Source organism: Mirounga leonina, unplaced genomic scaffold (assembly GCF_011800145.1).
Source record: "Mirounga leonina isolate KUSES-001 unplaced genomic scaffold, KU_Mleo_1.0 Mir_114, whole genome shotgun sequence".
In the NCBI taxonomy this organism is placed as follows: Eukaryota; Metazoa; Chordata; class Mammalia; order Carnivora; family Phocidae; genus Mirounga; species Mirounga leonina.
The window spans coordinates 53,725,119-53,738,048 of record NW_023270265.1 but is presented as its reverse complement, the minus strand read 5'-3'; the positions used below and the strand labels follow the sequence as shown (position 1 = coordinate 53,738,048).

Below are 12,930 nucleotides of genomic sequence, written 5' to 3'. Positions count from 1 at the left end.
TGTGATTATGGGTTTTTTCTTTTTTAGCTGGTTAATATGTTGGACTAATTGATTTTCAAATACTAAACCAGACTTGTATCCTTAGAATAACTGCCACTATGTCATGGTGCATAGTTTTATATATTGTTGAATTCTATTTGCATATTTTGTTAAGGATTTTTTTGTTTATATTCATGAGGAATGTTGGTATATATATTCCTCTATCTATCTATCTATCTATCTATCTATCTATCTATCTATCTATCATCTATCTATCTATCATCTATCTATCATCAGTATACATTGACAGTATACATATTGGCTTAATAAAATAGACTGGGAAGTGTTCTCTCTTCTTCTGTCTTCTGTAAAAGATTGTGTAGAAGTGGTATTGATTTTTCTTTAAACATTGAGTAGAACTCTCCAGTGAAACTCTGGACCAAGAGATTTAGTTTTTTAGAGTTTTAAAATTATAAATTCAATTTCCTCAATAGTCAAGGGCTATTCTGGGCGCCTGGGTGGCTCAGTTGGTTAGGCGACTGCCTTCGGCTCAGGTCATGATCCTGGAGTCCCGGGATGGAGTCCAGCATCGGGCTCCCTGCTCAGCGGGGGGTCTGCTTCTCCCTCTGATCCTCTTCCCTGTCATACTGTCTGTCTCTCATTCTCTCTCTTTCAAATAAACAAATAGAATCTTAAAAAAAAAATAGTCAAGGGCTATTCAAAGATCTATTTCATATTGGGTGAGTTGTAGTTTATGTTTTCTGAAGAATTGGTGCATTTCATCTAAGTTGTCAAATTTAAAGAGCTGTCTGTGGCATCCATTATTTGATGTCTAAACGGTTTGTAGGGATATCCCCTGTGTCATTCCTGATATTGGTAATTTGTGTCTTTTTTTCTTTTTCTTTTTCTTCTTCTTTTTTCTTTCTTTCTTGCTTGCTTCCTTTGTCAGTTTTGCTGGAAGTTTTAAAATTTTATTGGTCTTTTCCAAGAACCAGCTCCTGACGTTACTGGTTTTCTCTATTGTTATTCTATTTTCATTGATTTCTGCTCTCATCTTCATTACTTCCTTCCTTCTGCTTTGGGTCTACGTTGCTCTTCTTTTTGTAGGTTCTTGAGGTGGTAGCTTAGATTACTGAGTTGAGCTTTTACCTCTTTTCTCACATATGCATCTAGTGCTATGAATTTCCCTCTTAGGCCTGCTTTGGCTGTGCCCCACAGTGCCAACATTGGCCTCTGTTGATTGTCTTTTTTTCACTCGGTTTGAAATCTTCCTGTTTCTTGGTATGGCGAGTGGTTTTTGGTTGAGACCTGGACATTTCCATGTTGTAAGACTCTCGATCTTATTTAACCTGTTTTACCTGGCTTTCTCTGACAGCACAGTCAGGAAGAGGGGTACCATCTCCTTATTGCCAGGTGGGGGCAGAGTTCAGATTCTGTATTTGGCTCCAGTTGACATCTGAGGAGAGGGCTCCTCCTCATGCTGGACAGGGGGTGGGAGGCCGGGCCCCCATTGGGCCTCCAGTGATACGCCTCTGGCTGGGGGTGTAAGAGTACATCCTTTCTGCTCCTCCCCTGCCTCCATTCCCGGCGGAGGTGGGGGTGGCCTGGTTGCTGCTCTCCATGAGGCCTCCTCCCACAACACCTGGCTGGGAGGGGCATTTGCTACTGCTGGGGGTGGGGGGCGTGGTGTGGGTCCAGGCTCCCCACATGGTCCCCACTGGCCTCATGGGCAGGGGTGCTCATTATAGGCTGGTGGGGATACTCAGCTTTCTCTGGCAGCACCAGGTGGGGTCTTTGCTGGCCTGGGTGGGCCCACCCCTTCCCTTGCCACGTCCTCTGGCTTGACAGTGTGGCTTCTGTGTCCCCATTTTTGAGGCAGAGGGAGGAAGCAGGGCCCTTGCTACCGTGCCTTCCTCGGCCTGAGGCCCCGGCCAGGCTGCCTTCTGCTCTCTACCTCTCAGACTTATCATTCTTGTGTTAGGGATGTGGGGTTTCTAGATGTACGCTGGGCGAGTAGGGAAGTGGAGTTCTATCTTGGTTTTGAATATCACTTACCCAATTATAAGTTCATGCAATTTTATTTTATTATTATTTTTTAAAGTAAGCTCTATGCCCAATGTGGGGCTTGAACTCATGACCCTGAGATCAAGAGTTGCACACTCTACTGACTGAGGCAGCTAGGCCCCCCAGAATTTTGTACAATTTAAATTTTAACAATGGCTGTGTTTAACAAGTGCCTTGTAAATATTCTTGAAAGTCTAGCCCTGGACTCTCCCAAGCCAGCACGTATGCCCAGAGCTGTCCATGCAGAAGTCCCGCCCATCTTGGGATGACACCACCAGAGCCATGCCCTGCCACCTCCTGGGGAGGCACCTGCTAGGGGGATGCTGCCCAGGCCAGGAGAGCCAGGGCTCTGGATGTGACCCGCTGCTCTGGGGGAGGGTACCCTGCCTCTTTCCCCACTGCCAGGCTCTCGGGGCAGAAGGGGGGCTCCACTGGGGATGTGGGGGCAGGAAGCTGCAGGAAGGGATGGGGAGGGCCAGTTACCTTCTCAGTCACCAGTTCTTGCTCTGCAACCTCAGGAGCCAGAAAAAATGTGTCGTACGTGCCTAAGAGAGAAAAACCCAAGTTCTGAGCTCTCTTTTCAGCCTCGGGTGTTCGTGCTGGAGCAGCTCCTAAGGGTGACCCCACGTACGCACCATTGGCAGGGGGTGGGCTGAAGAGCACAGCCCCATCCTTGGCCACCAGCACAGAGTCCAGGCACAGGTAGGCTGCAAGAGAAGATGAGGGTCAGGGCAGCGGGACTCACTGTGGGAACCCTGTTCTCCCAGAAAACCCGCAGAGGTGTGCTCAGGGTAGGGCAGCCCCTCCCCTCAGCCCACAGACCCCCAGGGAGCACAGCCCAGGGGCCAGGGGCCAGTGGCTGCTGCTCCTTCTTAGAGGCCCTGGCACACTGCCAGGTGGACAGGGCATGGGGGGCCCTCTGTGACGCCCCTCCTGCCCGCTCCTTGCACATCAAGCTGGAAATGGAAAGGAGATGAAGAGGATGGGGCACAGAGGTCACGGCCCAGCACTGAGAGCTGCCCCTCTGAGGGGTCCCGGAGGAGGCTGCACCCCAAAGGCCTGTGGGGGCAGCCAGATGGCAGCATTTCTCCTCATCGTCCCTCCCCAGGACATGCTCACATCAAGGGCTGTGGGCCTGTCACGCTGTCCAGGGAGCTGCAAACCAGGGTAGTATCTAAAATCCCCTCCTCCCCCGGCCACTTTTGCCTCCTTGGGGACAATGTTGCCCCGTTGAGGGGATGTGGGCCATCCACACAGCTCCCACTTCACTCTACAGCAGGGTTGTCTGCCTCAAGGCCCACATTCCAAACACCTGCCCCCACTGCTGCCCCCAGACCCCTGTGGTCCTGAGACCAGAGCAAACACCTCCAGGGCACAGGGGCTCACAGTGGGGACCCAGCCACCTGGCCCCAGGCCGTCCCGTGGCCCACATGCGCCTGATGGAGGCCACGTGAAGCTCTTGGTCCTGGCCCTGGAACACATGGGGGAGGCAGGCTGAACACGGAACCGCAGGACAAAGCATCACCTGGGTGCTCCCTGTGAGTGCGCAGAGCAGTGAGACACGCATGGGACAGAGCCCAGAGCTCATACTCCTTGAAGGGCCGGCCCAGCTGGTACAGGAGCTCCTGCAGGGAGACGCCCTGGGGGCAGAAGTCACATCCTAGTGAGAATGGTCCCTGGGGTCAGCTTGGCCCAGCCCACTGGGAAGGTGACAGGGCGGGAACCACTTCAAATAAGGGTGGGATGTGCCTCCTGCACAGCGCACTCCTGCCATGTGGGCTGGCAAAGTCCTCACGTGGCCACGACGGGCTGGGAGGGCGGGAAGGAACCAGAACCCAGTGCACCTGGTGGAAATGTGGGGATAGCAGCATGGAGGCTCCTCAGGAATTGAACAGAGAATCACCATATGATCGGGTGACCCACCTCCAGGCTGAGCCTGAGGGCCTGATGCCGAGTGAAAGAAGCCAGACACGGAAGGACCAGCACTGCGTGCCCCACCTTCGTGAGGTCCTCGGGGCCGGCACAGTCAGAGACGGAGACGAGACGGTGGGCGCCAGGGCGGGGGAGGGGATGGGGACCGAGCTTCCGTCTGGGAGGATGAGAGTCGTGGGGCCGGAGGGTGGGGCTGGCTGCACAACACGGCGAACATGCTGGATGCCACTGAGCTGGGTGCTTGGTGGGGGAGGGCTCATTTTATGGGATGTGTATTTTACTCTACCTCACCCTCACCGCCAGACACAGAAATTTCCCAGAGTCAGAAGAATGCACTCAGCTGGAAGGTAGTTCTCTACTTAAAGGCCACGGGAAGAGCTAGGACCACAGCCACCACACTTGGGACATACAAGTGCACGCTTTAGGGAAGGTTCCCGAGGCACTGTCTCCACCTTGACCCCCCTCACGCCTGGGGTGCAGCAAGCCTGGCTGGAGGCCCATGATCCGGCCCTCCCCAAGCCTCCCGGTACATGTGCGGTTGGAGCAGTCTGCTTTGAAACCAGGACAGGCTCTGCAGCAGAAGCCTGGGGGACTGATCCCAACAGGCTGTGCCTGGGGGGGGGGGGTCTGGGTGGGCCCTGGTCCCATGAGGCCTCTGGGGCAGGGGAGCCTACTGGTTAAGTAGCTGGGCTCCAGGTGAGCTCTGCCCCTCAGTGGCTGCCCACCCTCCAACAGAGTGCACGGCCACCCCATGCCTCAGTTTACCCATCTGGAAAGTGGGCTGTTGTAAGGCTGTTGGGTATGGGAAGGTGAGCCCAGTCCAGGGCTGGGGTGTGTGAGGTTTTCCTGCCTCAGTGGCTGGGACCTCTCTACACACAAGCCAGTATGGATCCAGGAGGCCAGCAGAGACCATATGAGCTGAGGTGTAGACACATGTGTGTGCACTGGGGTCTTCAGGATAGACATTTGTTTTAAAGTAACTAGAGTTTTGGGGTGTCTGGGTGGTGCAGTCGGTCAAGCGTCTGACTCCTGATTTCGGCTCAGGTCATGATCCCAGGGTCATGAGATCGAGCCCCACGTCAGGCTCCCTGCTCAGCGTGGAGCAGGCATCACGTCCAGTGTGAAGCCCAATGCGGAGACTGAACTCACAACCTTGAGACCAAGACCTGAGCTCAGATCCAGAGTCAGATGCTCAACCAACTGTGCCACTGAGGTGCCCCAGTTCCTGACCTTTAAGATCATCAGCGGAAGAAGACGCTGCAGCCCCTGAGCATGAGGGCTGGGGAACAGAGCCGCAGAGATAACCCTGCTGGCCTGGGGCTGCCGGGCCTCCTCCTGGGAAGACTGCTCCCTGCACGCATCGTTTGGCAAGAACATTAACCCCGAAGCAGGGGTGTGCCTCCTTCAGTGAATGCATGGGGTGCTACATGCGGGTGAGGCCAGGGGAGGCCTGAGTATGTGGGGGTGCTCTCTGGGATTCCCCACCTCCAGAGGGGGCTGCAGGAGAGGCTCTGGCCTGGGGCCACACCTGGGGCTACAGCAGGCTGTCCTCAGAGCTTCCTTCAGAAACAGGCAGCTTGCTTAAAACTTATAAATTACTGAGCAGGAGTGAAGGCTGAGACTCCCTTCCTTGCGGTAGACCACCAGCACTGCGTGTGAGACCACAGACAGGAGGGTGTGAGCGCGTGCAGGGCCCCTTCCCGGCCACGTGGGACGGAAACCGCGATCACCCACCTGCTCTCCTGCTGCAGTAGCCGGCTCCCCAGCTCTGTCGGGAGTCCCCTCATCAGCCCTGGAAGTTCTGGGCTCTGGGCCTGCATCTCCGGGGTCCTCGGAGCGGGATGGGGTGCTTTCCTCCACAGGGCTCCAGCCCAGTGCCCCAGATACCCTGTCCCCGCTTCGGCTGGCATCTCCAGGTCCTCTCTGCTGGAGCTCGGGCTCCCGCTCTGGCCACAGTCTGGACTTGGGCTGTGACTTGTAGCTGGAAAGGCCATTTTTCCCATCTAGAAAGGCCTCCCTGGGGTCTGGAGGGAAGACTTCAGATTTGGGTAGCTGGTTTTTGGTGGGGGTCAGCGTCAGGCAGAGGGTGCTGGCCTCAGGGCCGTCGGGCAGGAGCCTGGGGAATGTCTGCACCTTCCTCAGGCGGCTCCTCTCCAGGTCACCCAGGGGGCGCTGGGTGTCCAGGATGAGGCTGGCCAGCCGCTCTCCGTTTCTCACAGGGGCTGACAGCAGGGCCTTGGAGGGCAGAGCAGCAGACTGCTCCGGGCTGCCATGGGCTTCAGGGGCAGGGCGCTGGGGCAGGCCCTCTGGGTCTGCAGCGCGGCCCCCTGGCTGTTTCCTAGGCCCCAGGCTTCCTGCAGCAGGTCTCCCGCTCCAGCCGCTCTCGGTAACATCTGGGCAAAAGCAAGGTGATTGCTGCAGGGGCAGCGGCTGGGGACCTGAGCCCGGGGTGGGCATCCCTAGCGACCCCACCCGTCACCAGAGGGGATGCGGGCACCTCTCCTGCACTCCTGGGTCCCCCTCTCCTCCCCTCAGTATCGGCCCAGAACCATCTTCATCTGCCTCCTTCATTGCATAACCCGGCTGATTCCAACTATTGAGGCTCTAAAGGCTCCTGGACCCCCTCCACAGCCTGCACGGGCCCCCTCGGGGTCTTCCTAAGGTCATCCAAGCAGCTTGTCTAAAGAGCCTTTGCTTTCTAGTACAAGTACACAGATGATGTCCCCAAAGGAAGACACTGAGTCTGGCTGCCCACCCCCCCCACCGTCCTGGTGCACAATCTCGCACGCAGGTGTCTGTGATCTCCATGGAGGCCCCTCCTTGTGGCCTGCAGCCCCTCCCATTGTGACTGCTCTCTGCTGCACGGGAGGAGACGAGCCTCAGGCCTGTGGTCTCTCGGGTGGCGTGCTGGCAGGCCCTGCTGCCACAAGAGGCTCGTGCGGGCCGCCCCTGAGGGCCCTCCGGGCTTCTTGCTGCAGGCACAGTGCAGAGCAGATGCTGACATTTGCTCAAAACATGACCTGAGACCATGCCAGAGTCCCACCCGAGCCGGGAAAATCCCAGATGCTTCAGCAACAGCTTCTCTGGCGGAGAAGGAATGGGCCTGCCAGACACCACGTGGTGTCGGCAAACAGAAACGAACTGCGCAGCGTCCCCGTGTCCATGCACTGGCAGGCTCACAGACCCGGACAGAGACCAGAGGTCGAAGACTTCTCGCTTCCCAACACCCCCAGTGGCCCAGGTGTCTGCAAAGTGTGTGCAAGGTGACTGAGAGTGAGGGTGAACGTGTCAGGCTGTGAGCGTGGCTATAAATGGGTTTGTATGTGCAGGAGAGTGCTATGTTTGCGCACAAGTGTGCATGCGTGTGATGAGTGTGCATGCGTACAAGTAGGTGTGTATGACCTTGCGTTTTCATGTATGCCTCTGTGACTATGAGCAAGTTAGTATAAACACGTGTGTGTCTGTGGGGGCACACGTGATCTGTTTGCATGTGTGCATGTGAGGTGTGTGTGAGGTGTGTGTTTGCATGTGTGCATGTGAGGTGTGATCTGTTTGCATGTGTGACTGTGGGTGTTTACACAGTGAGTACAATGGCATGAACGTGGGTGTGTCTGATCTGTGCTAAAGCTTGTGTATACTCACGTGCACATGTGAGTGGGTACGTGCATGCATGTGTATATGTGTGCATGACTATCTGTGTGTGCATGCGTGTGTGCAAGAACACGTGTGCACGTGCTTACCTTGAAATGCTCCAAAGGACTCAATGGAGAGCACCCTCCTCCCGATGGCCGAGAGGCTCCGGCACAGACGGCAGGAGGACGTGAAGAGCATCTTCTCTTCACACAATGCTATGATGCTCTGTAGACACGCGTGTGAGCAGCTCAGACGGGAAAGCTCACCATGGAGGAAGCCCTGCCCTCCAAGAGCCCACCCCCCTCCATGTCTATTTTCTGGCATAAAAAAGCAGTGTATCCTGCGATTACAGAAAACCAGGCGATTCTGTTCAGCCCATGAAAATTATAAGCCAAACCTCTTCATCATAACAATGTATAATGAAAGGTCAAGTTCTTATTTAAGCAAAATGCAATGCCACCAAATCCCAGGTGAAGAAGAGTCCATGGGACCGAGGGGAGAGCAGTGGGGCAGGAGGGCCCTGTGTGTGTGTGTATGTGTGTGTGTGTGTGTGTGTGTGCCTGGGGCACTGGGGCCGTGGGGGGGGTCTCAGGTCTTTGCCTTGGGGGTGACTTTGTACCTCGAGGTCAGGCCGGTCCCTAGGGTCTTCCGCCTGCATCTGGCTCAGCAACGCCTCCAGGTCTTGGCTCAGCCTGGGCTCCGGCTCGGGCTCAGTCACGTACTCAAGGGCTGCCTTCAGCGTGGCCCCCAGAGAGTAGATGTGAGCCTGTGGCACCCAAAAGACTGTCAGTGCCCTGGAGCACAACTTCTCCCCACACGGTCTCTGCTCCTCTGGCCAGGAACACGTGTTTTTGGGGACCCTGCTCTTGACAGTCTGTGCCGGGACAGCCAAGCAGCACCTCCCCCAGCACGGTGACTGTGCTGACACTGGGGCAGGGGCCCCGTGCTCGTGGGTGGGAGGTCTGCACTGGCCTTGCTGCTCTGACCGGTGCCCACCCCCCTGGCTTCCGGCTCACCCCAGCCCCGACCCAGCGTGTGCAGATGCTAGGATCCCCACCTGTGACGGCGGCCATGTCTCTGAAGGGCAGTCGTCTCTTTTCAAGTCTGCATTTCTCTAATTATGAATGAGACTGAGCATCTGTTCATTGCTATTCATGGTTCTAACTTTTCCTCTTTATGCCCATTCATGGGCTTTGCAACGTCACCACACTGTTTCCTGTTTGGGGCGCCCCCTTGGCATACTGAGGATTTGACTGCCAGTCTGTGTGCCACACATGTTCTTTCCGTTTGTCACTTAGCTTTTGACGTAGTTCATGCATCTTTTGACATTCAAAAATTCTCATGTTTAATTTGTGAAATCAGATATTTTTTTCTTTAGCTCCTTCTTAGGAGGAACTTCCCTACCCCAAGATGATAAAAACAGCTTTCTTTTGTTTCCTCCAATATTTTTATAATTTTTACACATCCAGCTCTAATCCATTTGAAATTTGTCAACGTGCTGGCCATTTGTAGGGATCTGGGTTTGTTTCCCTCGTAATGGAGAGCAGCCCCCAGCAGCATTTAGAGAAGATCCCCCTCTGCTGCTGCCCGTCCTGCTGGCTCCCCTGGGACCCTGGGTCCAGCTGGCCTCGTCTCCTCTAATCCTTGTCTCCCCATGCGTCTGTCCTGTCTAGACCGTGCTATTTTAATTATAGTAGCGTCAGAGTGTATTTTCATATCCCGAGGACAGGTTGTCCCTTTTTTTCCCTCAAAAAGTTGGATCATTTTCACATTTATCAGGTTTTAAAAAACAAATATTAGTTCTCCCATTCCCATTCACAAAACAAACCAAAAATGGTTGCAATTTTATTGTAATTGCATTGACATTGCAGAATTTGGGAAGGATCAACTTCTTACAAAATAAAATGTTTAAGAAGTCACCAAGATGGCCAACAGGATGTCCCCAGAACCTGACCCTCAAGAGCAATTCAGCCTCCACCCACAGCCAAGAGCACCTCCGTGGGGGCCGTGGGAGCCACTGCCTCATGCCAACGGACCTGGCGGGAGTCTTGCCCACCTGTGTGTCAGGTAACAGGCAGACAGACTTCTGTCCTGGCTGTGGGCCCTCCTGCTGGACTAGCCATGAGAAAAGGACTCAAATTAATAGGCTCAGACGTGAAAGAGGAAATGGTACAAGTATACCAGAGAGGTATACAGGATCTTAAGAGACTAATAAGGATAACTGCACATCAACAAATTGGATAACCTAGAAAAAAATGGATAAATTCCTAGAAACATACAACCTATCAAGACTGAATCATGAAGAAATAGAAAATCTGAACAGACCATGAATAGTAAGGAGATTGAATCAGTAATCAAAGACCTCCTGACAAAGAAAAACCGAGAACCAGATGGTTTCTCTAGTGAATTCTACCAAACATTTAAAGAATTTTATACTAATCCTTCTTAAATCTTTCCAGAAAACTGAAGAGGAGGGAACACTTGCAAACTCATTTTGTGAGGCCAGCATTACTCTGATACCAAAGTTAGGTAAGGAACCAAAAGAAAACTATAGAGCAATATCCCTGACGATCACAGATGTAAAAGTTCTCAACAAAACACTAGCAAACTGAATTTAACATCACATCAAAAGGATCATACACCATTGTCAAGTGGGATTTATCCCTGGGATGCAAGGGTGATCCAACAACTGCAAATCAGTCAACGTGATGACTATATTAGTAGAACGAAGGACAAAAATTGTATAATCATCTCAATAGATGCAGAAAAAGCGTTGGACAAAATTCAGCATCTTTCATGATAAAAACTCTCAAGAGATTGGGTATAGAAGGAACACATCTCAACATGACAAAGGCCACATGTGACAAGCCTCCAGCCAACATCACTCTCAATGGTGACCAGGTGAGAACTTTTCCTCTAAGATAAGAATGAGACAAGGGTGCCCACTGTCCCCTCTCCTATCCAACACAGCACTGGAAGTCCCAGCCAGAGCAATCAAGCAAGAAAAAGAAATAAAATACATCCACATCAGAAGGGAAGAAGTAAAACTGTCTCCATCTGCAGACAATATGGTCTCACATATAGAAAGTCCTAATGACTCTACCAAAACTCTGTTAGAACCAATCAACAAATTCAGTAAAGTTGCAGAACATAAGGGCAATATGAAGAAGTCAGCTATCTTTCTGTACCCTAACAATGAAATATAGGAAAAATAAGTAAAGAAAACAATCCCATTTACAATAGTATCAAAACCAAAAAAATATAATTAGGAATAAATGTAACCAAGGAAGTGAAGTTTTGTACATTGAAAAGTTTAAGACTCTGGTGAAAGAAATTAAGGAGGACTCAAATACATGGGAAGATATCCTGTGCTCATGGACTGGAAGAATTAGTGTTGTTACAATGTCTATACCACCCAAAGTCATCTCTAGATTGAATGCAATCCCTATCAAAATTCCTGTGGCATTTTTCACAGATATAGAGAGAACAACCCTGAAATTCATATGGAACCACAAAAGACCCCTAAATAGCCAAAGCAATCCTGAGAAAGAAGAACAAAGCTGGAGGCACCACACATCCTGATTTCAAACTATTTCAAAGCTATAGTAATGCAAAGAGACGGTACTAGAATAAAAACAGACACATAGACCAACGGAACAGAATCGAGAGCCCAGAAATAAACTAATGTCTATACAATCAACCAGTATTTGACAAAGGAGTCAGTAATACTCAATGAGGAAAGGACAGTCTCTTCAATAAATGGTGTTGGGAAAACTGGAAAAGAATGAAATTGGACTATCTTATACCACTTACAAAAATTAACTCAAAATGGACAAAAAACTTATAACATAAGACCCCAAACCATAACTCTCCTAGAAGAAAACATAGGAAAAAGCTCTAAGACATTAGCAGTGATATTTTGGATGTGACACCAAAAGCACAAGCAACAAAAGAAAAAACAAATAAGTGGGAAAAACATCAACTGCCAAACTTCTGCACAGCAGAGGAGACAGTCAACACAATGAAAAAGCAACCTATAGAACGGGAGAAAATATTTGCAAACCATCTGTCTCACAGGGAGTTAATATCCAAAATATATAAGGAACTCCTACAACTCAAGAGCAAAGAAACAATCTGATTAAAAAATGGGCAGAGGAACTGAACAGACATTTTCCCAAAGAAGACATCCAGATGGCCAACCAGACACATGAAAAGATGCTCAGCATCACTCATCATCAAGGAAATACAAATCAAAACCACAATGAGATGTCACCTCACACCTGTCAATGGCTGTTATAAAAAAGACAAGGGATAATAAGTGAGGATGAGATAATGGTGAGGATGTGCAGCAAGGGGAACCCTCCTACACGGTTGGTGGGAATGCAACCTGGTGCAGCCACTCTGGAAAACAGCACGGAGGATCTCAAAAATAAAAAATAGAATTACCATACTATCCAGCAATTCCACTTCTGGGTACATATCCAAAGGAAATAAAATGAGGATCTCAAAGAGATATGTGCGCTCCCATGTTCACTGCAGCATTATTTACAGAAGCCAAGATGTGGAAGCAGCCTAAGTGTCTGTCTTTGGATGACTCGGTAAAGAAATACGGTCTAGAGATACAACAGAGTACGATTCAGCCACAAGAAAGGAGGGCCCTCGAGGGCATTATGCTGCGTGAAACAAGTCTGACAGAGAAAGACAAATACCGTATGATACTACTTCTGCATGGAATCTAAAAAAGCCAAACGCTCGGAAACTGTGGAGTGGAGGTTGCCAAGGGCTGGGGGTGGAGGAGACAGGGAGACGTTGGAGAAAAGACCCAGGGCTGCAGTTATGAAACGAGTGAGTTCCTGGCATCTAACGTGTGACTCAGTGACACGGTTAGCAATAATGTATTACATACTTCGAGGTTGTTGAGAAAAGAGATCCTAAGTGTTCTCACAACCAAAAGAAACAGCGATTGCACTATGGAGGTGTTAACTAACACTACTAGAAGTGGGAATCATCCTGCAAAACACAAACGTATCAAATCATTAATTTGTGCACAAACTCACACCATGTGATAGGTCAGTTACGTCTCTGAAGAGGTGGGGTGACGCTCAGGTGCAGGGACGGGTCTGTCTCCTCATCTTCTTGTGTCTTGTTTTCTCATCTTTAGAAAAGTGGTTCACTTTACATTTCTAGCCCTCCTGCTATATTTACTCCAGACTTTCTATAGTTATTGCTATTATAAATGAAACATTTTCCATTTCATCTCTAACCAGTAATTACCAACACAAAAAGAAGCTACTTATTTTTTGGGATGTATCTTGTTTTCAG

At 50.9% G+C, this 12,930-nt stretch overlaps 1 protein-coding gene across 1 annotated transcript in view; it reads right to left on the bottom strand.

Moving 5' to 3' along the window:
* Positions 1 to 12,930, bottom strand: part of KNDC1 (kinase non-catalytic C-lobe domain containing 1) — a 62,344-nt gene that overhangs the window by 35,042 nt on the left and 14,372 nt on the right. Inside the window, 6 exon segments of the mRNA XM_034986516.1 lie at positions 2,527 to 2,588; positions 2,679 to 2,750; positions 3,569 to 3,683; positions 5,710 to 6,368; positions 7,716 to 7,833; positions 8,228 to 8,374. Coding sequence (XP_034842407.1) covers positions 2,527 to 2,588; positions 2,679 to 2,750; positions 3,569 to 3,683; positions 5,710 to 6,368; positions 7,716 to 7,833; positions 8,228 to 8,374 — 1,173 coding nt within the window.